General features: G+C 35.8%; 3 protein-coding genes across 4 annotated transcripts; 1 reads left to right on the top strand and 2 right to left on the bottom strand.

Moving 5' to 3' along the window:
* The first annotated feature begins 848 nt into the window (after positions 1-848).
* Positions 849-3,777, top strand: LOC118054424 (uncharacterized). Its single transcript, XM_035066010.2, has 2 exons — positions 849-1,476; positions 2,407-3,777. Exons 1-2 carry the CDS (start codon positions 1,084-1,086, stop codon positions 3,322-3,324), a joined length of 1,311 nt encoding a protein of 436 aa, XP_034921901.1. The 5' UTR covers positions 849-1,083; the 3' UTR covers positions 3,325-3,777.
* Positions 3,778-4,421: 644 nt separating this feature from the next.
* Positions 4,422-7,172, bottom strand: LOC118054423 (trihelix transcription factor ASR3). Its single transcript, XM_035066009.2, has 3 exons — positions 6,185-7,172; positions 5,816-5,857; positions 4,422-4,961 (listed from the first exon to the last, which is right to left on the bottom strand). The coding sequence occupies exons 1-3, from the start codon at positions 6,879-6,881 to the stop codon at positions 4,672-4,674; spliced, it is 1,029 nt and encodes a 342-aa protein (XP_034921900.1). The 5' UTR covers positions 6,882-7,172; the 3' UTR covers positions 4,422-4,671.
* Positions 7,173-12,635: 5,463 nt separating this feature from the next.
* On the bottom strand, positions 12,636-26,143 carry LOC118054422 (histone-lysine N-methyltransferase, H3 lysine-9 specific SUVH4). Of its 2 annotated transcripts, none has more exons than XM_035066004.2 (17): positions 25,914-26,143; positions 24,672-25,410; positions 23,763-23,828; positions 23,037-23,099; positions 22,624-22,678; positions 22,423-22,532; positions 20,858-21,037; positions 19,977-20,075; positions 18,820-18,918; positions 18,243-18,283; positions 18,057-18,145; positions 15,730-15,889; positions 15,173-15,278; positions 14,914-15,096; positions 14,298-14,534; positions 13,943-14,056; positions 12,636-12,866 (listed from the first exon to the last, which is right to left on the bottom strand). In XM_035066004.2, exons 2-16 carry the CDS (start codon positions 25,386-25,388, stop codon positions 13,943-13,945), a joined length of 2,319 nt encoding a protein of 772 aa, XP_034921895.1. In that variant the 5' UTR covers positions 25,389-25,410; positions 25,914-26,143; the 3' UTR covers positions 12,636-12,866. The 2 variants fall into 2 exon arrangements, with proteins under 2 accessions (XP_034921895.1, XP_034921894.1); XM_035066003.2 differs by lacking the exon at positions 12,636-12,866 and adding an exon at positions 13,552-13,733.
* Positions 26,144-26,440: the final 297 nt, after the last annotated feature.

Below are 26,440 nucleotides of genomic sequence, written 5' to 3'. Positions count from 1 at the left end.
GAAATAATGAAAATTGTTTCGGGGTTGTCGGCAAAAATAGAAAGAAGAGAAGAAAGAGAGCAGAATATGGCTAAGTATTTGACCATCTCCAGGAAACAAATAAAATTAAGAAAATAAAAATTGGAATTATAATGTAATTGTAATTTGTAGTGTAATGTAAAGGCTTCTTGTGGAGAGTGCAAGAGATAAGATCTCTTTGACTAAAAATTTCTAAATTTTATTTAAAAATATTTTAAAAATATAAAAATAAACAGTTTTAATAGCTAAACAAGACGCTTCAGGAAAGTGATCACTAATCTGAAATTCTTAAGAATCCAAAACAAATCACTTTCACAAAGCGAAAGAGGAATAAAGAGAAATGATATGTTTGACTTTAGATTACGTGGCTTCTCTTTAAAGGTGCTAGAGAAAAGGAAATATTTTTAAAAAACTCACAATATCATTTCAATAATAAATAAAGATAAAATAAAATAAAAATTTCAAAACTACTTATAAAACATAAAAAATAAACAGCTCGTGATATTTGTTTCAGAATCACTTGCTTTTGACTCCTTTTTTTTTTTTTTTTCCCAATCTTCTATGGCTTTTCATTCAAAAGCATGATTCAAAGTATTTATTAATATTTAAAAACTAATATCACTCACAAATGATCTTACAGTTATTTTAAAAATCTATAATTTTATAACTTTGGACCACGTTTAAAGAAAAAAAAAGGAAAAATTATATATATAAAAATAAGAATTACAAAAAATTAAAACGCTGTCATTTCGTAAAAGTCATCTTCGTTTTTTTTTTTTTTTTAATATAATTACAAAAATTATATAATTAAATTGTTTTGTTCACTCCAATAACTAGGTCTTTTATCGGGTAACGGGTAAGATTCTGAACCGAATTTGAACGTGCACACGCACCGATTCAGAACCCCTACAGTTACCACAAGACGGTGCTTGGTCTACACCATCACCCCCTCTCTGCCTTGTTTAAACCACCGCCACCGATCCGAAAATAAAAATAATGCGAAAATCACAATCGTCAGAGTTTTATATTTACCGCCACCGTCGTTGATTGCAGGGAGGAGAAAGAATGGATAACAGTTTCAAAGACCGAGTTGATAAAATCTTCGGCTCTCTCACGCCCTCTTCTTCGTCTAAACCACCACCTTCTTCGTCTAAACCACAACCTTCTTCGTCTCTCCAGTCAGGTTTATGGTCTCTCACCGACGATGCGATCGAGAGGAAAGAGTGGAAGAGAGACGTTTCTTCTCTCTCTGCATCCTTCGATAGAGACGAAATACCCTGCGCCGCGTCTTTTGATAAGTTAAAAAAGGAGAGGAAAAAGAAGAACTTTGAGCTTGATGATGACATGGATGAGCTTGATGATGACGAAGACGATGGAGAGTTGAACCGGTCGGAAGATGGTTTGGAGGATTGGGATATTCGGTCTTCGATTGGTTTGGACCCTACTCTTGATAATGAGGTAGAAATTTTTTCTTCAGTCTGTCATTTTTTGTTATCAATTTTCTTGATTTGCTCTTCTTAGACATCAGAGCTACGGAATTTGCTTGCTTAACAAATTAGTTTAGGCATCCTAGAAAGTTTTGAGAAGACAAATGTGACAATGTTAAAATTCTGGCTATTAAAATTTCAATAACTGGAAACAGTATATCTTTGGATTTGTAGGCCTGGCATGATACTAGATCGAGTTGATTGCATTGCTCATGTATTCATTTTAGTAGATGCATAAATTTTAGGTTGAAAATTTTAGTCAGATTCTTATTTTGCATAGCATTATTTCGTGTGTGCCTGTGCGTATTTGTTTCTTCTTCTTTGGCATGGCCGGCGAATGATGATCGAGGGACACTATGTTATTACTCTGTCACATGTGAAGAGAGCTCGGATTAGGCTAAGAGGCTGATTTTTTATTTTGATTTTGAAAACCATGATCCCTATTAATGGAATCCCACTGAACAAACTTTCTAGTCTTTTCAATATTTCCTCCTTTTTTTTCCCTTCCAATTCTAAGAAATACAAAAGAACTTCCGATGCTTTAATAAACCTGTCAAGTCTGCTTCGAGGTGAAACATACCGTGTAGGTGAATGAAGAAGTCAGAGTATGTTCATATGAAACAATCCCTAGAAAGCTCTCTAGGATAACCAGAAGGATGGAAAGCCTTTCCCCTAGTAGGAGTCTTAGGTTATGTATCAAATTCCTAGACTGGGAAGTCTGAAACTCCTGAATCTATTATATTTAGATGATTATGAATTGTTGGATTGTGAAAAGAAGAGAGACTAGAACTAATTTTATTCCTATACTTCACCGTCTTTCCTTAGATCTACTTGGTTTCTTTCTTGCTTAGCTGTGACCTTTAACGGAGGCTGACATATTACTGGGTTTCAACTGATGCAGGAGGAGGAAGATGAGTATGATAAAGTGGCTGAGGGAAGAGAAAATGCTGGAGAGCGCCTGTATATGAAGGATGTTACTGATCAAGGCTCTTATTTAAACTATTACAATGTGATTTCCAAGTCATCACATGCTAATAGGGATTCACGTGCCAATCACCTGGCAGCAGAAATTAGGCTGCAAGAAGATCAAGTTGAAGCTCAAACACTAAATTCTCACAATGATTGTGATAAAGCTATGGAATGCCAGGCAAAGGCATCCAACGAATGTGGTGGTGGGCAACTGAAGTCTATATTGAAAAGGAAACAGTGTAATTCAGATTTCAAGTCATGCAAACGTGTCAGGTTTGAACCTGGTTGTGGAACTGTACATAAAGAAGAAGCATCGGTAGAAATTCAAGACATTTCCATCAACACCTCTTCAGCAAATGATTTGGTTTCAGAAGATCAATCCTTCACTGTTCAGAATGCTCCTGGAGTTCCAGATTATTTAAGGAATCCTTCAAAGTATACCCGTTACAGTTTTGATCCATCCACTGAAGTTGATGAAAAATCCAATACTCGAGCTTACATGGACTTTAGTAAGCTGGTCAAACATTCTAAATCCACAGAATCAGAGCTGGAGGAAGCTTCATCTGATCTTCCAAAATCGGTGACCTTTATCCCAAAGAAAAAGTCAGATGAAATAAAAGCTGTAACTAGTGACAACATGGTTAAGCAGGATAAGGGACATCATAACGATCACCATGCATATGCCCCAAACTTCCCTATTAGCATTGCAGCTGGGGAATCCCAAGAGTCTGAAGCTGGTGCTGTGGCGGAAAATGAACCAGAAAGAATTGTCTTAGACAGAAATAATAGTTTCCATAAACCTGCTCGCAGGTATCGAACAAAGTCAAGCTCGGATGACTTTGATCCTTGATATATTTTGAGGTTTCTGCAGTCCTACTTACTAGATTTCACGAAAGAAATCTCATTGCCCTTTCATATTACCGACCTTATGCCTCCATAGAATCCTGTTTCCAGCAAGTTTTGGGCTGGCTTTTTTTCTACTACTATGCTGGTTATCATGAAAATTTGGTTCATACTGTAAAAGAAGGGGGGATGGTTAAGTATTTGCGTTTCCCCTTGAATGAAATCCCAAATTATTATTGTACAGGAGCGGATCTCTTCGCTTGATTTATGCATGTTCTGTTGGAATTAAGCTCATGCATCAGCAGATTGCAGGTGTCGTCTGCCAAGCTTGTTTTTATCCGTTGTTTTTATTTCTTGATGATCTGTAAAATTTCTGCAACCCGACATGTTGGATTTCTGCACAGAAATCTCATTTTGTTTTCCATAGTGACTTCATGCAATTCTCCTCAGTTTTGTTTCACACGATTCCAAGCCTGGCTGCTTTCCCTATTATGCAGGTTTGTATGATAATGAAGATTTGGTTTACAACATGTATGATATCACAACTCATCATTTGCAGAAGCAAACTCACATTTCATTATTTGGTTTATGCATGTCATGATGGAAATTCAGCTTCGACGAGTACATTTGTTAATGTTGCTGCATCACCAAGTTGCAGATGTCGTCCAAGCTTGGGTGGGGTGGTGCCATTTTTTGCACTAGTGTCGGAATGTATGCTCCTCGTCAGTTTAAATTTTCTGGTAGCTCGTCTGGATCGAAAACCATGGCTTACGGTTTCTATTCATTGGTACCTAGGAATAACAGGAACCTCACTCGACTTGTGGAAAATAGCAATATATTCCATCGACAGTGGCCATCTGGACCTTGTAGATATCAGAAAATACCATATCACAATTGATTTACGCGCATCGGTAGAGGGCCAAAAATTCGAAACAAATATTTTCGACAATTTACAGGGAGTGGAGGCATTGAAAGGCCTGTACGATGAACTTGTCCATTTAAATGACAATAGAGATCGCAATGCATGTAAGGAATGGCTTCTGTAGCTTAAAATAACGAGTAACCTGTACAAATCCTCAAACATCCAAGTCATAACAATAAAGAAGCAGAAATGTGGTGGTGTATATGCTTATCTCTGAGTTTATTATCTACCCAAGGACCCTGTGGCCTATAATGGCACCGGAGCCCAAAAAGGTGGGGAACTGTAAGGAAAAATACTAAAAACAAATAATACAAGGTGTGAAATAAGGTCCTAAGATAAACCATCAAAATCAATTCACCAATACTTCACCCCCCCAGCTAAATCTATGGAACTAGGAACTTTGTTATGTACACATCACCTATCTGGCTTTAGCTACAACTTATCAGCTATTTTCCCAAGGGCATCCGCAAGCTTATTAAGAACAGCAACCAAGCCATCTGCATGGTCCTTCCTCTGCTCCCGGTCCAACTGAAAATTGGTGTTCTGAGCTTCAAGCTGAGCGGTCAGCATCTTGCCATTCCTTTCCAAGACATGAATCAAATGGCTATGTGAGCTGATGGTTTCCTCACCCCCATCTATTGCAAACCGTTTTCGTTTCCGATCCTCATGTGAAGCAGAACCCATCTCAGGATTTGTAGAATGTCCCTTATCATTTAGTGAACCTGCAACGTGCAAAAAAAGATGAGCACATTTCTCTGCATGTAAAACAGGTCTACGGTCAAGTTTCAAAGACCAAGCCAAGATGCAAAATGGTTAATCACCAACTTTTTCTCAAAACCAGCAATAGAAAAAAAACTGAACGTTTCATACAAATATACATCAGTGCTTCTCAATTGACTATTTTGATCATCGAAGCAGCTCAGTTCCAGGGAATGGAAAAATATACACACTGGTGCAGGTACACAAACTCTAAACAAGAAAGTCGATTTTTTTGACAGACTACGGTTGTAAAAGAACCACTTTCTATATTGAAACAAGAATTCCACATAAACTTTCCCCGTAATAAAACTTCACGATGTATAATGCAATTAGTTGTGACAGCACAGCTGAAAATTAGTAGGCTTGTAACCTTGGAAAACACAGATGACATGGATTAAAGGCAGATTGTGACAAACTGATGTAAAAGTCAACTCGAAGTCCGAAAAGACAATCTAAAGATCACGGGGTCACAATCCAGCCATGACCCTTAATCCACATGATCATTATTTTTTCATTTGAAACAATCATCCCTGTTCAGGTATTCGTGGCAAAGAATCTGCTACGTATTCATTCACATAAAACATAGTGACTTGAAAAAGAAGAAGTCGTTGCTAAAGTACATCGAAGATTTAATTAGAGCTCGTCCTAACCACATATTCCGGTGGAAGGCTGGAGCTACGACTCCACCTCACACTCAATCATGAATAAACTTGCAATAAGACCAGTGATTCCATAAAAGAATATGGATTGAGAAAGAAGCACAAAAAACATAGCCAATATGAAAAATAAACAACCATCAGACCAGAGCATTCATTACCTTGAGCTTGACTTGCTTGTGGAGCTGGTTGGTACTGTTTCTCTGTACACGACAACAAGCCAAACAAAGAGCTAAAAATATCAGCAACTATATTATTTTCCCCTGTTAAAAACTGACAATCTAAAATCTTTGTTATGGATAATAAATAAATAGAAAAGAAAAGGTTTTTTTTTATATAAAAAAAAGTCCACACAAAATGGCCCGTGTTAAAATCCTACCGCCAACTTCATAACATAATCATCTACCACTAAAAATCTTAAATCTTTAGTAACCAAACAAAATTTACAGAACCAAAACCACAATTATTATATAAACCCAGAAACCTCGAATTTCCAAAAAAAAGAAACCCTCCAACACCAAAAAAATTACCTGAAATCGGCGTCGGAATAGCAACCGCCGCCTTTATCGGCTGCAATTCCTTAACTACCGCCTCCGGACTCCTTCCTCCTTCCTCTTGCTCAAAATCCGAAAACAACCCATCCTCCGGCGCTGCACTCCGTCCACTATCAAAAACCACCCCCTCCGTTATTGTCTCCGCCTCTACCGCCGCCGAAGATGGCGCCAAAGCTAGTGCCAATCCCTGGACCGTACCACCACCACCATCGAGTATATCATATACCTCCCTATCAAAAAACCCAGGCAACTTCCTTTCTCTTCTCAAATCATTCCTCATGGACCAAAACGACTCCGTTTCATCTCTTATTGAAGCCTCCCATTCCTTTATCTTTTTATAATCACCAGCTAAATTGCTCCATCTTTTGCGACACTGAACCGGTCCCCGGTTCACCCCATGTTTTTTACAGTAAGTAGATACCGAAGCCCATTTTGGTTCCACTTGACCCGGCCCGATGCCCATACCCGATGCCCGGCCTCTTCGGACTCTGTTTTCTGCCACTCTCTTGCCCTGTATGAGTACTAGGATTTCTTGCCGGGTCCAACGAGGGAGTCTCGGTGCTTTGTTCCCGTCATCTCCGCCGTCACGGATGCTGGAGTCGACGCCGTTAGTTCTTTCGCCGTCAACGGAGTTTTGGGTTGGGGTTAAGTTTAATTGCTGCTCTAGAGCCATAATTAAAGAAAATAATGAAAGGGGATTTTTTTTTTCCTTTAATTTCTCGAAAGGCACGTGACTTAACGGAGGGTGGGGAAGTAACGGCGTTCTAAGGAAGAGCCGTTACGGCGTTTAGAGGAGGAGGGGTCATCAATCTTTCATCCTCCCCGTAATAACAGAATTGAGAGGAGAGAAACCGAGAGAGAGGTTTTGCGTTACGGGATTGGTGTGGTACTTTTCTCCCTCCCTCTTCTCTCTTTCTCTCTCTTTTTAAATTTTTTTATTATTTACAACAGAGGTATTGACCGGGTGGTGCCTTTCAATCCCTAATTAAGGGTAGTCAATTGCGTGATTGATCGAGGGTTATATCTTTAATTTCTCAATTAATTAAGGGTAGTTTGATAAGCTTAGGGCATAGTTGATTTGGACTAGGGGTGCCCTTCCTATTAAGTACTTTTCAAGGGCCCATTAACAGGTCATTATCTTTGAGTAAAATAAGATTAATTCTAACACGTTTTATTGGGCCACCTCTCACTTGCTACGTATCTCGTTTTTCATCAAAAATGTGTTGGTTCTCTTGCCCACGGTTTCGCAAATGCTCTTTAATTAATTAACATTTTTGTTTTACGATCAATTAATAAATATATTAATCCTAATTGGAGAGAGCTCTCGAGAGAGAAAAAAACAATCTCTACTTTTAAAATAAAATATAATTATTCCCTGGGATTTTTATCTACAAGTGCAAAAGATTCTACTTTTTTTTTAGCTTCCTATTCAACCATGGTGTGGACTAAAATGCTGATAAGGGCATCCTACCCTACCACTAAGACAGATTTGTCAATCCCTGCCTCTCTAATCTCACTCAATCTTTTTCCCTAATCCTCACTTATGAGCATGCCCCATGATTTAAAGCCACTTTTAGCTGGCTAGATTTGGAAGGAGAGAGTTTCATTTGGTGCATTACCTCCTTTTTCCTGCCTTTCTTTTCTTCTTATCGTCTTCCTGGCTAATTAAATGAATTAACCCATCTGGTTTCTTGATGAACAATATATTATACAAGTGTCTGATTGTAGAAGAAAGCTTCTTCCACGTAGGAGGGGCAACGCTAGGATAAGGGGGTTAGTGAAGGGTCACATTCTTCCTGCGATGCAGTGGGGACCAGGTTGATGATCATGGCCCCTCCATTTCCCTGGGCTTATATGCAATATGAAGAGAGAGACTAACCTATAATTGCTGCGTTTATTGGTTGATCCTCTCCTTCTATTTTATATTATAATAATCTTGTAACAACTTATCTCATATGAAATATGTTAAAATTGATTTTTATTTTGTTAGTTATATGATTGCGAAAAGGAATTGCAAGCTTAATTTATAGCCATTAATGATTTGATAGATGATGTTCTTACCAAACATTGAGCTCTATACATTTTGCTTCTTTTTTTTTTTACGTGGATATCCGGGCCAGCTTACGCGCACCACAACTAATCCCATGACCCACTAAACACCTTGCAAATCCAGTGGGCATGTAAGACACCACGGGGATGACAGGCGTGCATATGAGGACTCGAACTCAGGAGCAGCGGAAGGAGACAAGCTCCTCCCATCGCCAAGCCAAGGCCCTCAATGCTTTTCTTTTCCTTTTCTTATTTAAGTTGGTTGTGTGCTCTCACTTAACTTGTAGAGGCATATTAGAGCCCAATACTAGCGAGGAGGTCTAATTAAGAGATTTTCTAACTATACAAGAAAATATATTTTTCTTGTTTTGTATTTTTTTTTTATTCTAGTTTGAGACATACTTCCCATGTTTCGTATTTTTCATGTTTGTGCTAGGGTTAGCTTACAAGCATGCACATTTATAAACTTGTAATGTACCAAAAATAGATTAAATCTAATACAAAAATTCACAACAAAGAGCCAGGCAAATTATTTTCTGCCAAATTATCTTCTTTATCTCCCTTCCTTTTCTTTTCATTCCCTTAATTTTAAACACATCGACTTAAGAAGAACAGTTGCCCCTTCATCAAAGGATCTTCAACCTCATCACAACACATGAAAAAATACACACTGATTTATTGATAAAAAGAAAAGTACACGAGCATGAATTAACTATTTTTAATGATTATACTTGTTTTAAACTAGTTTCTGGATTAAAAAAACATGTTAGATATTGCTTGAAAAGATTAAACACCCGATTAGATTTGATGCTACCAGCGCAATCACATGATGTTTTTGATGACTTAATTTCCACCTCAAGGCTGATGAAATCATTGTAAGAGATTACAGTTACCTCACGCAAATGGCTGGTTGATTAAGCAGCATTCTAGCTATGGTCACATGCATTGTCTAGAGTAATCAACTAAAGCCAAACAAATTATGCTCAATTCTTGATTAGACCGTAGGACCACACCATGATCAAGAGTCCCAGCAATTTCTTGAACAGCTCTTGGTCTTTCTTTTGTGGCTTGTGGAACTGACAGCAGGTGTGGGTCCAAAATGGTTTCTTAATCACCAGAATTATCTTCTAATTATGGCGTTTGCTACTAGTACCGATTAAGGAGTAAGTGATGTTTCCCACGCTGAATATTATTGATTTGTAAACTTAATCACAACTCAAAGAAAACAGGGTATCTCTTTGTGCGTGACCTGTTTCGATTGGATTGATTGGCTTCTCGAGGAGTTAAGCACGGTCGTGTCTCATGGTTACTTTTCCAGGCCAAATCAATGGGAAGTTAGTAGTGGTTGGATCTCCGTGTTCCAGAGTCTTTGGTTTTTTCAAGCATCCCTCGGTGATGATTCGACTATTAAAGACTCTCCAAAGAGTTTGTATTGGTTTTTTATTATGATTTGATTGGACCAGTATTTCCTTGTTTGTTCTAGTTTTAGGCTTTTAACCCCAATTTTTTATATATAAAAAAAACATCATGAAAATAATTAAGAAAAGGAAAACAATTTTTTTCATCATAGAAGTCAGTCATATCCCATGAGCCATAAGAAACAATATATCTCAGCAATACTAAACTAGACAAATTTCCCCTTGCGTCGCTGACTTGATAATTGAGCATGCCTATGGGGTTCGGTCTCAAATATATAGGAAGGTTTCAAACGTAGCAACTTCATTTTGATATATATATGAACTTGATTGTGTAGATCAAGATGGTTGGGTTTTGACTTAGTAAGCATATACGTCCGTGAAGTCCAAACTTTCAATTTGAGGATCATAGCAGCATGCTTCCTCCTAATATCCAATTACAACAAATGAGATTATTTGTCAATAAAAAATGGTGCTGGCGAGGTTTTTGCAGCTCAAGAAAAGCCTAATAACAAATATTTAGTATCCCACAGTCCCGAGACAATGAGTTATTGGTGGCATGTCACCCTTAGTAATGGCAACAAGGTGGTTTCAGACCAATTTTTGGACCATAAGATACGGTATTAGGTAACAAAAGACAGAGTGATAGGCATGTGTCAATGCATCATTGCCCTCCCAGGTCTTCCATTTAGGCAAAACATAAGAAATTTAGAACACGCAATGTGGTTTTACTAATTTGTGAATAACCCGTCAAGACACGCCTGCTAGGTAACAAGTGAACATATAGCTTTGCATGCATTTTTCTCATCGTTTGACGGGTCCAAGTAAAAGACAAATCACAAGTAGTGGAAGTGGGCCAGTAATTCACCATCGAAAACGCATTTGATCTGTTCTTGAGCTAAGGGTAATTGGGTGGGGGCGATCATAACGTCTCTGGATTGGAAGAAAAAGGAGTTGGATCAACTCTACTCTTTCGTTTTGGTAAAAGGGATCAACGTGTGTGCCGTCGTCAACATGGCTATGTCTTTGTAATCCCATCGTTGACAAAAGACTAACACAGTAACAGCAGATCGGAAAATGGAATCTCCCCAAAAGAAAAACGCAAAGTGACGTCCATGCAGCCACCAGCACTAAGAAAAAAGCAAGAGATGCATACCACACTTTACAATTTATATGCCTTCTCCAATGCTTTTATTCACATCTTGTAAACAAATAATCAGGACCACATAGAGAGCCGTGGTTCGAGGAATAGGCCAAACGGATTCAGCAAGATCGGAGAGGATTGGTTCGGTCCTTTTGACTCTGGCTCTGTGTGCTACTATTATGTCTGAGTTAGGTCGCAGAGTCCATGGCGAGCCAGCAAATTGTTTGCGCCATATCAAGTGATTCACAGCCAAAAAGATGGTGAAATAAATGTTACAGAATGGCTACTTGGGTTTCCACTTCACCAGTCAACTCTCGACTCCTACAGGGATGCAGCTGGTGATGGTATCAAAATTTAAGCATCTCTCTCCCCCGCGAATTTAAGTATCCTTCAGTGGAAGAGATCACAAATCACTTTTTTGTTTATTTAATCTCTCTTTCCATCGACTAATGGATCAATCTTACTTTTGTTTGTTTGATACAGTACAGTAAAAAGAGGATGATACACCTTCACACAATTTATTCTTTTAGCTATGTCATTTGTGTTTTGCTAAGAGTCCGATAAAAAGAGAGAGAAAATAATGTTCGGCCAATGCAATCACATTTTAAAGAAATGAAAAAATCAATGTTCGACTATAAAAATAACAAAAAAAATTAGCAAAAATAGGAAAAATTAATGTGAGAGAGAGAGAGAGAGAGAGAGAGAGAGAGAGAGAGAGAGAGAGAGAGAGAGAGAGAGAGAGAGAGAGAGAGAGAGAGAATATGACAAAAAGAAAATCGAAAGAAAATTATAAATTCTATTTTAAGAAAAAACCAATATTGAATTATGAGATGAAAATAATTAAAGAAAATAATAATTATAAATCAAAAAATGGTTTAAATCCACTTGAATCAACCATTCAAACTCATGAGTTATGAGATTGAAATAACTCGATAAAAAATAAAAAATTATAAAACTTAATTTTTTAAAAAATCAATATCAGATTATGAGATGGAAAAAAAATTTTAAAAATAAGAATTAATATCAGCCCTTTTAGCTAATAAAACATGTGCCTTGAGCCACAAGGAAAGGATGCTATAAGAAATTTAATAATATAGTGGTAATTCTACACCGCTGGATGGAAAACGCTGCACGCACTGACAAAACACGTTAACATCCTTTCATACATTGTTATATACTCGGCACGTGCCTAACAAGTTTCAAATTTAAATATTTTTTAATTATTGTAAGAAACCAATTTATCTCTCCTCTAATCTAGTTATAACAAAAAAAAAACAAATGAAAATACTGAAAAAAGGCCCAAAGCAAGCCTAAATTAATTTTGATACAAGGGTAAGTTTTTAATTTTAGTGTACTAATAATATAAAATCTAAAAAAAACCCTTTAGTAACTAATTATCTAATGCTTTGCTTTTAAGGGTAGTGAAGATGTTTCACTGTTAAAAAAGATAAAGACTTTTCTACCCCTAATCAAAATAAAAATGATAAATAAAACTCATGAAATATATGTGAAGTTAGTTTTTTATGCTGATTTGTTGAAAGACAAAAATATCAATCACTATTACCATCTACAATAAAAATTCTCTAGTGCTACAATATTTTTCCCAAAACCTACAAGTTTTGGTAATAATTGTTGTATTGCCATATGTCTATATATGACTTTAATTTAGTACAAGACATACTTGAAAATGTGATAAATATTTCTTTTCAAAATGTTTTTTACTTGAAAATACATTAAAATTAAAATAAAAAATTACTAAAATAATATTTATTTTATTTTATTTTTTATATAAAAATACAGTCAATCCACACTATCAAATAGCCAAAAGTCTCAAGCTTTAAATAATTTAATAATAAGCTAATCATTTGCCACACTAGTGCAATTCATAGGCTTTCAAAGATTCTCTCCTCCATAAGTGTGCATGCCTGTATGGAACACCACCTGACCATTTCTCCCACACTTAAAATTACAATCACGTCCATGCTTACCTGGCCTTTAAGTTTTGTTAATGAATTCAACCTTGTTATGGATCATGTGTCAGCCTCTTTGCCTGTATTCAAGGAAACAACGATCAGGCAGAAAACATCAAATGACAGCTCCAGTTCGGGTAGATATGTTTCCATCAACCGGAAGTTCCCACAACACAACCTTAATTATGCACTTCTATTGGCCACCAAAGCACCAATTTAATCCACCTCCCCCCCATGAAGATGAAGCAGCCTAAACACCGGTATGCAGCTTTGAAGAGGTTTGGAGGGTTTTATGAATGATAGCAACATCCATGAACAAGTTTTGGCATCGAAGAAAGCCTCTAGAGCACCCCTTGGGGATCATCAATAGCAAAGACACAGTGAGGTTCCTGTGATTTGCAGTGTTGCTGGCTACAATTCGCCCTATGAGTGTGAGAATCGTGCTAATGAAGTCATGCTATGATTTGATTAATATTGACTAACCATTTGTACCAACAGTAATGTAATGGAGGGAAAAGGCAAGAAAAGAAATGAGCCATCTTTATCAAAGGATATTACCCAATTCCTTGGGATTTCCCTTTTCTGGTGCACAAACGTGCTCCCCTTTTCTTTGGTTACCCACAGAAAAATTAATTCATACCAGGATTGGTAATTGGCACTACACGCGCGGAAAGCAGGGCCTATCATTTCAAACATTGGATTTTACGCAATCCAAAAAGAATAATTATTAGTGTAGTGAAAGCATAAAATACACATAGTTCTGACTTTATCAAACAGGAAAAAAATGATATTAATTGCTCTTCGCTTTCATTACATTTCTACCAAGTATACACCGATTTCGTTTTGACTATAAATAACTAATACTTATCATAAGACCCTGTGGAGGAGGCAAGATGCAGTCCAAAAGGCCGCACGCATACAGGTAGGGATGTAACAAAATGCAACCCCTTGATAATTACCAAAGAATGACAAGAAATAAGATATTCATCAGAAAATATTTGATGCATCTCAGCTAATCAAAACACATCAAGCCAAATAAATTATAGTATATAATAAGCATTCTGTACAAAGGAATACCAAGCAATGGTGTTATTTATTTATTTCAAAAGAAATGTGTATACAAGCTGTAATCTAAGTTTATAAACCTTTGTCTTACCTAATATAAGCGCCCCCGACACTCATCTGTGCCACAGTAGCATGGCGACTGTTTTAGTTTCCCATCAGGACCAACAACACTATCAAGCGCGTAACCATAGTCATAAGTAAGTTCCTGTTTGCAACATAGAAAAACCATCTTTTATTCTTAATTTTTTTCGATGCCTAGGAGATGACATATCACATAAAAAGCAAGCCCAGGTTATAACACCAAGCGTAAACAAAACAAAAACTATTTATTACAATACTGGGTTAACATGAGGTAAAAAAAGGAGCTTATAACAAATATCAGGAAAAAAAACTCGAAAGACATCCAATCCAAAGTGAATGGAAGAGAAACATAAATGGAACCTTACTTGCATAGGAAGTATATCGTCTGCAGCAAATAGCACAATACGAGCAAGTCGGATATCATGGTGGGTGCTCAAAATGCACTGGACAAATAGGTTGGGCTGACAACTATGATTAATAAATCTGGTAACATTACCACAAGAGCCAGCGTCTATACAAAACTCAGATTCACTTTCATCCATCTTGACATCTACTTTCTTCAGAGGATCAATTGCAGGTGCAGACCCATCACCTTTTCGCCTCTGCAAGAAAATACATTTATATTCCATTGCAAATGAACAAAAGGAATGGAAACACAAGGGCTCTGGCAACAAGCACTATAATAAGAACCAAGCTAAACAAGAAGTCGAATGCATATTCAAGCGCAGTTTGGTCTTGAATAACAATGAGAACAAGTTGGTAAATAGCGCCAAAGGCTAACAATTGATATTTACTTGTTAACTCTCAGTTTTAGCAAGCACGATGACCACTAAGTACTTGCAAAATATTGTCCATGACCAAGTATATAAAGCTATCACAACAAGTTAGTATTATAATTTTCATGCTTCCCACAATCCTATGTCATACACAGGTTAAGACAAGATATGGAAATGATATTTCCTTGAATGATGGTACTAGTACCTCTCTTCCCCCTATTTCATTCATTGTATGCCAGCAGTCAATATCAAATATAAATTCATTCCCAGAGACGTTATCCAACTCATCATTCCTCCTAAGAATTCCAAAGTATTCACACACCGGAGCACCAGAAGGAATTACATCCCAAGACCTAACAGCCCATCCTTTGTTCGCTGTACGATAGACCTGTTCAAAGAAAATTTCCCAATAAATATGATGACTTGTGCTGAAAAGAAATTGGTTCTTGAACAAGTGTAAATACCTCAAGTTGGTACTTCAATCCACGCTGAGAGACACGGTTAATGCAACTAGGTCCACAGCTACATCCAGGACCACATTCAAACACCACATCCTTTGCTTCAATCAGTCTGTAAAATATATATATTCAAGCACCAATATGGGCAAGATGAAGAGTAAACACATCAATCTTTATAAAACAAAAGGACTAGATCAGACAATTGAGACATGATAAAGCATCATGAAAAGGTTGAAATATAGAAGAGACAACAAGGTATAAGGTACACCTATAATGGAAAGGCTTAAAGTGGTAAAAAGTTTTTGTGCCTCAACTTATTGAAAGTTTGGCCAAAAAAATCAGAGCAGAGAATCTAATTCATATGACTGGATCCATCTAGTTTTTTGGCTGGGACTTGGGTGAGTTGAGTATCAGCACAAATAAAAACAATTGGAGTGGAAAAAAATATCTCATTGTTTCCCTTTCTTTAATAAGCAAAACTTCATTTATTTCAAAATGAAAATGTACCATTCTAATAAGCAACCAAAAAAATGAATTTTATAAGAACCACATTCAAATCTCACCTGCCACCATCTTTGTCCACATATGGAAAGTCAGAGCCATTAAGTCGAGCACAAGAACAAGACCTTGGATTTGTACATTTTCCTTTACAATCACACCCGGAGGCACTTGGAGGAATGATCACATTCCTTGCAACTTGAACAGACTTGATATATTTAAAGCCTATAATTTCAAAATTAAATCATTGACAAAGACAACATAGATAAATTTGTTTAATTTATTTACATGCCAACAAACAAGAGGAGACCAATCAAATAAGAAAAAAAAAAAAAAAAGCAGACTAAGTAGAAAAGAAGGGGCACAAAAATCACCTATAAAAGAAAATAGAGAATTTCTTTTTGGCTAGAGGAAAGAGTTTCTCTGCTAAAGAAAAATACAAGAAATTTGCGTTCTGATAGCGGAATTCAAAATATAATTGCTAAACCTGAAACGAGCAAGTTGTTTGTGTCTGCATTCATGTTAATGATAGATTAATGCATGGTATTATTAGTACCACATACTTACATCAAATGTGCCTGAAAAGAAAATTGCAAAAAACCAACCATCACATTATCACAATTGTTCACAAGAACTAAATGCTCCAGCTCACCAAACAACACGTGGAAAAACCAACAAATGCAATAACCCTACAATGGTGTAAAGTCACTTTTCATTGAACGGTTAAATTAGATAACTAGAAACTCTTCTTTTATTAAAACAATCTATCATGTTATGTCAAACTGTGGCTAACATCTTCTAGCAATGTAGGCACCAAGAGCAACACTTCAGGGCCAAAATGACTCTAAAGTCCCATGTGAGGCATCAATTAATTACATATTATGCCCGTAACCAGTGTGCTCAAGGACTGCTCGGAGATTAAAAAGCAAACACATAGCTGAAGATGTCATCATATTCTTTTTATTTATTTTTCATTATGATGTACCATTATTATTTATTTCATGATATGTCCTGGCCGCAATGCTGTCATTAGTTTAGCTGTAAACAAGACATGTCTGCCATGCTTGGGAACAACCAAGAAAGACCAGAAAGACCACCATCTTCCTTGTATGATGATGGTCGTATACTTGATGAAAATGATGATTATGACCTACACAAATAAAATCTCAATTCTTACATTTGATGAAAATGATGATTACGACATACAAATAAAATTTCAAGTAGTTTTTATACTTTTTATGATGGAGTCCTTGTTTATAACCAGCATATTCTCAAAGTACAAGAGAACAGAGTGAAAAAGTTATGTTTTAGTGGCTTGATGATTTGTTTGGACGCTATTAAATATTCCAAACTAAAATAACAGCTTATGTAGAAGTTGGATATGAAGTCCTTGTACCACCACGCAATCTTGTATTATATATTATAAATCTCTTAATATTAGTCACTTTACAGTTTATATTAAAGTTTGAAATCTTGCTTCTCTCAGATGCATGACAGCCACTTAAGCCAGGAGCCCCTGCGTACTTAGTGCTAGTGCTTTTACTGGCAATGCTTGCTACTGGGATTCAGTGACTGCCCTAACGAAGGTCAATTCCTTCAAACAGAAAATTATGTTCCATTGAAACAAATACCATTTTTCATGGTATGCTAAAAGAGAGCGTGTTTGAAAAGGTAGATGTCAAAAACTTGACGAAAGCCAATGCTATAACTGCAACAACTGCCATCTTATCAATACAGTAAGACCTAATTGAGTAATAATAATAAATAAGACTATTACTAACTGGGTACTTGAGAAAGGTATGAAAAACATTAAACATTAAAATTAAAATTAGTGACTGCCATGTTCCTAGAACCTTGAGATTTGTAAAATGTTAGATTAGCAATTAAGTTACAATCAGAAAGAAAATCGAAAGACTCTATCTTGCAAAATTAGTTGAGAGAAAAACCAACTTGTTGTGTTTCAATATTAAACCACGCTATCTCAAGTTTTGTTGATGTTCACATTTAATTGCAAATAATAGGAAACTTAAAATAAGCAAATAATAGTAAAAAAAATGTAATTCTATCTTTTATAAATAAACGCTTCATAGCTTTTCATCTCCCTCTTCCAGCTGATGGAAAACTAAATCCAGGATTTGATTCTGATATCCAAATACAATCTTGTGAGACTGTTAACATTTTTCAAGGTAATAAACACAAGCAATGTGAATGCAAAAGGTAAATGATTTTTTCTGTAGAGAGATTTTTTTTTTCCTTGTGACACAGCACTCACCTGAAATATACAAGCAAATCTATTTTGATAATTATATATATATATATATATATATATATAAAATTGTCTGTCTACCAGATTCACCTCCCTCAGAAAAGCATAAGTTGGTCAGTAACTTGCCTGGAGGTGCTATAGGAGGATTATCAATTACATTGATAACAGGAATAGGTATGTCTTCTTTCCCAAAAGAGATGTCCTCACACACCAAGCTTGGAAAATAAAATACTTATGTCAGTTTACACAATGTAAGCATGGACATGAAAATAGTACATATTCAGTTACATCACAGCTCTACAGGTTTCATACCCATGCAATTTGCCAATAGTTCTTTCTCGTTCAAAACAAACCTAAAACAGAAGCAACAAATAGGTTCAGGTAATACAAATGACTACCAAGCTGAACACACTGGATAATGAAAACTCAACATAGCAATGTCTGAAAAGCACATAGCTTAAAATTACTGATTTATTTGCAGTAAAGTATGGGACATAAATCACCACATCCAACTACATATTGGACTAAACGAGCAAATATTAGAGGGAAATACTATAAGATGGCATTATTCTGACAAAAAGAACTTACACAGAACAAAAGGAAAGAAAAGGGCAAAACAAAAACAAGGAGGAGCAATGTTCATGAAAGCATAACTAATAGAATTCTCATTGCACATCAGTATATGATATTTGAAATTAAAACTATTATGACCCATGAAAGAACAGGTAAACTCTTTTTTTAGGTTATAAAATAGGATGAAAAGCTCACCTCATCTATCTCAACCAAACAGGTAAACTCTTTTAGGTTATTAAATAGGAGCAATATTAAAGCATATCAACTAAACAGGTAAACTCTTTTTTTAGGTTATAAAATAGGATGAAAAGGTCACCTCGTCTATCTCAACTTTGGGCTGCCCTTGAAGTCGTTTCAAACGGTACTTAGAAACAGTAAACCCAGAAGCCCTTTTAAAAGACCAGCAACGTACAACCTGTGGACAGAATGAAAAATTAGCTGAACGCACTTTAGATTGCCATACCAAAGTTGAAGCACGTTCAAAATCTTACATGTGCAGCACAAACTACGCATTAGAATGGCTTCAGGTATCATTGACCAACACTCGTCCAACATTATTAACTCAGCCATGTAGCATTAGTAAATATAATAATGAACACATCGCTTAAATCATGAAAAATGTAAATGATTTCCCTCTATGCTTATCCAATACTCAATATTCGATCCACTTAAAAAGAATGCATTGCACTGTACTCTTTGTTTTTTCTTTATTATTCAATTACGCCATTAGGTAGTGACCATTACTTTCTTTCCTTAAAATTTCCACAGCAGTTAAACAATTCCAAATATTTTTCAAATCTTTCATTTCCCTATGACTCATTGAATGCTATTGTCCAGAAAAATGGTGGTCCAAAGACCTCTTTCAACACACACAAAAAAAAAAGCACTAATTGCAAAGAAAAGCTTCAATATTTCAGGCTTCAACCTACCAAAATATCAGTTTTACCATCTAAACAGCTCAAGAAACAGGTCACCAGGAGCAATCAAAAATTCATTTCTAAGAAATCAGAGCTATGAGGGGAAAAAATTAAAAATAAGTTGCACTAAATTTTTTCTGGAACATACCACCATCAAATCAGTAAAATGATGCAAAAATCACAGATGCATCAAAATAGACAGTTTTAAGAGGGAAGAAAACGAGATTTTTAATGAGTCTGCCATATATAAAAAGCAATAAAAACAAAGGCTTTTCCAAACTGGAAGCCAATTATGAGATGGGAGGCACAGGGAAAAGACATGCAGATGATGTGATATATTAGCTTAGGAAAGGCAACAGAAGTAAAATTTGGTAAAACCTTTGGCAATTGCAAGCTAGAAATTCAGCCATTTATAAGATTGACGTCTTTTAGAAAACCCAGAATATGTGATTAGGATGTAGGCACAAGTGGACCATCAACAGATACAATGCAAATATAATTTTACATGCCAACCATATAAAACTCTTTAAAGCAAGTAAATTTTGATAATGCCAACCTTGTACAAACCACAATATGTGTAAACTTTTCCACTTTGATTATCACCACGTTTTTGCTCACAGATGACCCTGACAGGTACAGATTGCTCCATATTATTCTGCAAGAAGATCAAAATGAAAATTGAGTAATAGATTCCATAAAACACACAAAATGGATTTGAAAGTTGACAACATATCTGTACCAAGTAACAGTGAGGACAGTTGAGAATACGTGAAGTTAGATCATGATGGATTCCCAGTCATGAAATATTGACATTAACGAGTCTATTGCTATTATAACCATCAAATCATAACTTAGAAGGTTGTTTACTACCAGTAGAAGATTTAATCAATTATGAGAATAAATAAGCTATATGAACAAAGTTCAAGAAAGCAGCTCATACAAGTGGTTATATCAATATGAATAAAGAGCATCTGTTTAGACTTTAGAGGGGGCAAAGCACACAAAGGGATCCCCATGGTTTGTGTATTTTTTAAAATAAATGAACAAAACTGAACACTGATCAGTGATCAGTACAAAAATAATAAAACATTTTTCATAGAACCAAGTAGGAAGTATCATTTCACCAAAAGAAAGAAGAATGCAGAAAGAAAGAAAGAACTTTCTGTAGCTTCAGCTCAGTCACTTTCCAAGTATGAACATAATTACATCATTAACATGGTTCCCAAACTCTCCACCATGATGGACATGTACGGAGACGAATGGTCACTAGGAAGGGGATGGGACCAAAGTCAATACCCTAACCCTGTCTCTCTCTTCATATGAAGAGCCTAAAGTTTTGCTTTGCGCTCACTTAAAAACATGAACTAATAATGTAGTATAACAAGAAAGGAGATCAATATCATTTAAAAGGGACACTACCATGAACACTTATAATACCTCAAGAGCCAAATTACTACAATGCATAACTTGATCTTTAGTTTGACTCTTACTACCATTCATGTTGTTTCTGTCTTGGCCTGTATACACCACTTCATTTAAACAATCAACACCGTCTTGATATTGTCCACATAACACAATTGCTACTGCTACTGGGCTGCTATACTCACAGTGCTTATTCTGCAAATATTACAAGAGATAAATGAACATTAAAGAGGTGCAAAAGTTTGCATTGAGTATAGTTTCATAAGCCCTAATGAAGTTAAAACATCTGGAAAGCAGCAAGCATTAAACCGGAAAAAGGAAGTAGCAGTTTGAACAAAGATTTAAGTAGCTGGTAGAATTGTCCCTTTCTTTTTTCTGCTTTAATGAAGTTGAACATCTGGAAAGCAGCAAGCATTAAACCAGAGGAAGGAAGGAGCAGTTTAAATAAAGATTTAAATAGCTGGTAGAATTGTCCCTTTCTTTTTTCTGGTTTAATGCTGCTTGTTTTCTAAATATGCTAGTAGTTCGCTTGTACTTGGATTTGACTGAGATTTTGTGCAGAAATTTGGGTTTAGAGCAAAAGAAACCTATATTTGTTTATTGTTTACACTAACAGTAAGCTTAAACAATTTTTTTCAGCCAGTTGCAAGAAAACCTTACTTCATTGATGATGATGCTCAATTCATTTGACAAAATGTTTCAGCTGTTGCAATTTTCATTTCGTTAACTATTGGTGCTATTTCCTATTCCTTGGAGTACTTTTATCACCTTTGGTTCAGCTTATGTTTACTCTACTGCAAACAGGGTCACGATTTCATGAGCAATCCCAACCAGGACCGCATTTCAATGGCAAGATTGCTTATCACTTTAATTCTTCACTTTGTTCGATAAACTAATCTTCCTGGATGATGAATAAGCAGAGGGAACACAAATAGAATCATAAAGAATTTCTAGCAGATAAATACCCTCAACAAACACAAGCATCATCCCTCAAGTAAGCAGGAATTAAAGCATGACCAATTTCTTTTCACATAGTCATGCGTGTTTTGAAATTTTCTAAGTTACTTCACATAGCAATTCAACTATATGTCATGAATTTATGAAGCAATTGTAGATTTTTTTTTTTCCTGGACCCATTGCTCCTCATTGATGCATGGACACCTCTCAAGTCTCAACTCTTACGTGTCTAGGAAAATTCATGTAAAGGGATGTTCTAATCATAGATATAAATAAAACTTTCAAAATTTTCTTCAAAACATGTAAGAGATGATAAAACTAATTTGACAAGTCAGTTATTAAAGCACCACAACTTGAACAAAAATGGCAGAAAATGCCATTGAAGCCCTATAATCTTAAAAGGAAAACAATTGATTATTAGGGAATGAGGTTCCAAGAAATAAGGGTGGAGGTTTCATATCACGTATTAAAATGCCAAAATACCACGTTTCACTATGCAGGACTTTCTAGCCCAGGAAAAATGAATCCAGCAGACCAGAGCTATGAAAATTAAATTAGTATCATAAAGGAAACAGGAAAATGTATTTCTTGCAATCCAAATAAAAAGAAAAGTAGATGCAAACCAATTTGCCACAAAGCTTGCGTATGTAATCAATTCCATTCGACCAATGTCCATGGAAACCTGTAGCCACCATATCATCTCGAGAGAAGAATTTATGCCCAACAGTAATACCTGCAAGATGCTCATAGCTAAGATATATTCATGCATATCAAGGCAAATCAATGCAAAAAAAGAGAGCATAATGCAACTATGATTTACCCACCAGGTAGATAAGCAACTTGTTTTTCAGTGTATGATTGTTCGTTCTTCTTTGACGCCTACCATGAATGACCAAAAAAGAAAGAAAGAAATCATTGTTCCATACATAATAACAAAAGAGAATGATTCAAAACTCCAACATTATCTGAGAGAACTAGACGGAACAGATTTTCAAAATGATTTTGACAAATGGTCAGCTCATGCAGCTGGGAACTAGCATTAGCAACACAACATAGCATATGCGCGTGATAAAAGACTAATCATTCATTATGATTAAGTACTTTTTATGTCTGCTGGTTATGCGTATTCACCACCTTTACGGCAAAATAAAGAAAAACAAATCTTGCAAAGCATTTCATTTTTGTTGGCTAATCCACAGCTATAAACTTGAAGGAAGTGGGATTGCTACAAACTTGCCTTGGAAATTTCCTTCAGAATTGGTTGATTTGAAGTACACTTAGCGGTGGATGAATTTCCCTTCTGCAAAGTTTTCATAGCATTAGCATAACAATCACAAAGACCAAGATCTTCCTCCAGAGAGAGAGAGAGAGAGTTGGGAGATGAAATGGAGAAAGTGGTTTCTAGAGAAGTGGGCACAAGATAGTCAATTTGTTCTACATGAATGGTTCTATTCACCAAATAATTTTCCCAAAAGAATAGGCATAAATTTCTTAAAAAATATGAGATATGATATATTACAAGAGGCAAAAATGGGAAGTTATTAGTAATTTTTACCTCAAATTATTGCAAATACTTGTGCAGCTTTAGTCATAAAAATGGCAAACAAAAAGCATATGGTGGAAGAGGTTTAGTTAAAAGCTTATGCACAAGAGAAGTTTAGTTAAAAGCTTATGCACAAGAGCATAAATGAACTGCAATGTGCTTCCATTCCATGTTCCCCCATCATCTTTTTATGGAGAAAATGTTAGTGGAACCGAGGAACAAGAATCTTAATACCTCATTTGCATTAGTCTAAAACATTAATTAAAAACAACAAAACAGGAAATGCATGTTACCATAACTTTTTGACTATATTGACTAGTTTCCCAAGTTTAAGATTTGAATATAGTCTTAAAGGAAAAGATCAAAGCCCACCAAAGAGAAAACAGAGGGGGGTGAAAATGAGAAGGCTTGCATACTCACATTATCAGTATAATCAGCAACCTGAGGATCTCTGGCCTCTACCTTCTCATATCTCTTCTCTTCTTCCTGCGTTAGCACCAAGTAGCTGCTTAGCGTGATCCCAGATTAAATTACTTACAAAGAGAAATCAAGAAATAGAAGTTATCAATTCCCCAAAATAGTGAACTATGGGTTTTCTTGAAAAATTTATATTTCCAAATAAGGTTATGACCATTTATCAAAAATTAATTAGCTATTGAGAAACAAATAAAAACTATTTTGTAAAACTAGCAAGAAAAAAAAAATGCATCGTCACACTTCATTACACAAGCAATGTTACAAGTCAAATTTAGCATTAGTATTGGGATCACATATTCCAAAGTACAGTATATTCAGAAATTTATCAATGCTGAATGAAACTCTGGATGCCACTCCGTCTTAGACCATCAACACATCAAGTTAAAAGGCTGAAAAGTAAATTTCCTAATTAAGTTAATGAAATGAAACACAGTAATTGGATTATTCTGTAAATGCAAAAGCTACTATTTCAGCGATTTGTTTGAAAGTTTTCCCCAGGTAAAAGTTTTGAGAGCATCATTAAATCAATGTACAACAGTTATTGTTGCAAAATCACTTCCTATTCACAGCATTCCATTTTGTAGTTTGAATCGCAGCTAAAACCACAGACCAGCTATTTTTTTTCAGTCCAGTTAAACTACAGTCAATGTTTCATTCTTTTATTTGCATTCCCTTAACATTCAAGTCATTGCATTTAAAGTTGCACTGCCACAACAAAACAGTGCCTTGCCACTATTTAGCCAAGAGGAGGAAACAGCAAAGGAATATTTCATGTAATTTTTAGGATTACTAAAACAAATACATAAGCACCCACTTATCAGTTCCATAAAAGATCCTTATAAAAGCAATCACCTGAACACAGCTAAGGTGATGATTATTAAAAGTCCTTGCTGTCTCTTTCACTGCTGTACAGGCCTTCTGTTTGGTACTATCAGCTACAAAACTTTGATAGTCCGTCCATTTCAGATTAGCATTGTTTTCTAACTCAATTTCTGTGTCATCGAATTTAAAAGGCAAGGAACCAAGGGCCAGACCACTTCTTTTGAGCCCATCTTCTCCGCCTTTTCTATCGATATCAGGTAGCCATTCTTGCGTTGGATGATTAATGTAGCTCCTTCTCTTGCCAGCATTATCTCCAGGGGATTCTAAATGTCTCTTCCGATTATAATCTCCAGTTTCTTTCTTGCAAACATCATGTTTAGGAGCATCTAACTCCCTCCTCTGATCTCCATCATATAATGGCCTGCTCATATCAGGTATGCTTTCAAGTCTTGGACACCATCTTCTCTCTCCAGGCCCCGTTGACTCTCCTTCAACTTCTTTCTTGCAGATATCGAGTTCAGGAGCATCTAACTTCATGCTCTGACCTTCAAAATAGCACGGCCTTTTCTCTTGAGGCTTATTTTTAAGCCTAGGGCTGCATCTTCTCTCTAGAGACCCCCTGGACTCAACTTTTTGAACTCGTTGTGCAATGTTCTTTGTCACAGAAACGTCAATTGCTTCACTTGAAGGATCTTGCTTAATACATTCATAACTGGGAATCTTGCTTTCTTTGCAAGGACTCTTCATAGTTAATCCCAATATCCGAATTCTACATTTAGAAAAACAATCAGCATGTTTTCCAAAGCAGGAATCAGGAACTGGCAACCCTACTAGATCTACCTTCTAATTCACATATTCGGTATTTCGAAACTCTACGCATTTAATCTCTTATAGAGACAAAAAAAAAAAAAAAACAATGGCTTCAGAAGAAAAAAAATTATATATATCTAGTACTTTCAAGAACCCAAAAGAAAAAAGACACAGAGACTGCATAAAAGAAAAACCCAAGTCCTCAAATATCCTGCATTGCATTAAAGTAGTAGTGCCGATTAATTTCCTAAATAAAATTCCTCCTACTTAGTGCAGTACATTAACAAGCAAAATCGAAAGAAAAAAATTATGTATCCAGGATTTGCTGAGATTAAAAAAAAAAAAAGAAACGGATCAATGCAAGTATAAAATTGAGTTGGTCGTCGAAAGTCTGAGACTTTATTTATAATAATAAAAACAAATTTGCAATGTAAATTGAATTTCAAGTCAAAAGGAACGCACCAGCAGGAGCAACTCCAGGGAGAACACTGGAGAGAGGTACGGAGAATGGGAGAGAGAGATAGAAAGCAGAAAACCTCGGGACTAACGTAGCGTAGGGTTTTTAAAACCAGCGGAATTTGGATTTGAGGATCATACACGGCAAAAACACCCGGCGGGAATTCTAGCCAAGAAGCAAATACCTACGCTGTCCACTCCACTCCTTGCTGCTAGAAGGAAGGGGCGTTAAATTTTTGTTTTTGGTTGTTTTTTAAATATTTTTAATTTAAAAATATATTAAAATAATATTTTTTTATTAAATAATATTTTTTATTTTAAAATTAAAAATATAAAAAAAAATTATTAAAATTCTATCACAAACACAATCCCAAAACTTATACTAATAAACTTTTTTTTATTTTTTTTACCGGTGTTGGGACTTGGGAGGGTTGATGTAAATCAGTTTATTAATTTTGTGGTCAGGAATTAAACCTGAAATTAACCACAAAAAAGAAAAAAAGAAAAAACAGTGGTACTAATTTATTTATTTA

The sequence above is a fragment of the Populus alba genome, chromosome 3 (assembly GCF_005239225.2).
Source record: "Populus alba chromosome 3, ASM523922v2, whole genome shotgun sequence".
In the NCBI taxonomy this organism is placed as follows: domain Eukaryota; kingdom Viridiplantae; phylum Streptophyta; class Magnoliopsida; order Malpighiales; family Salicaceae; genus Populus; species Populus alba.
The sequence above is the reverse complement of the archived record's forward strand: the minus strand, read 5'-3'. Positions and strand labels throughout refer to the sequence as shown.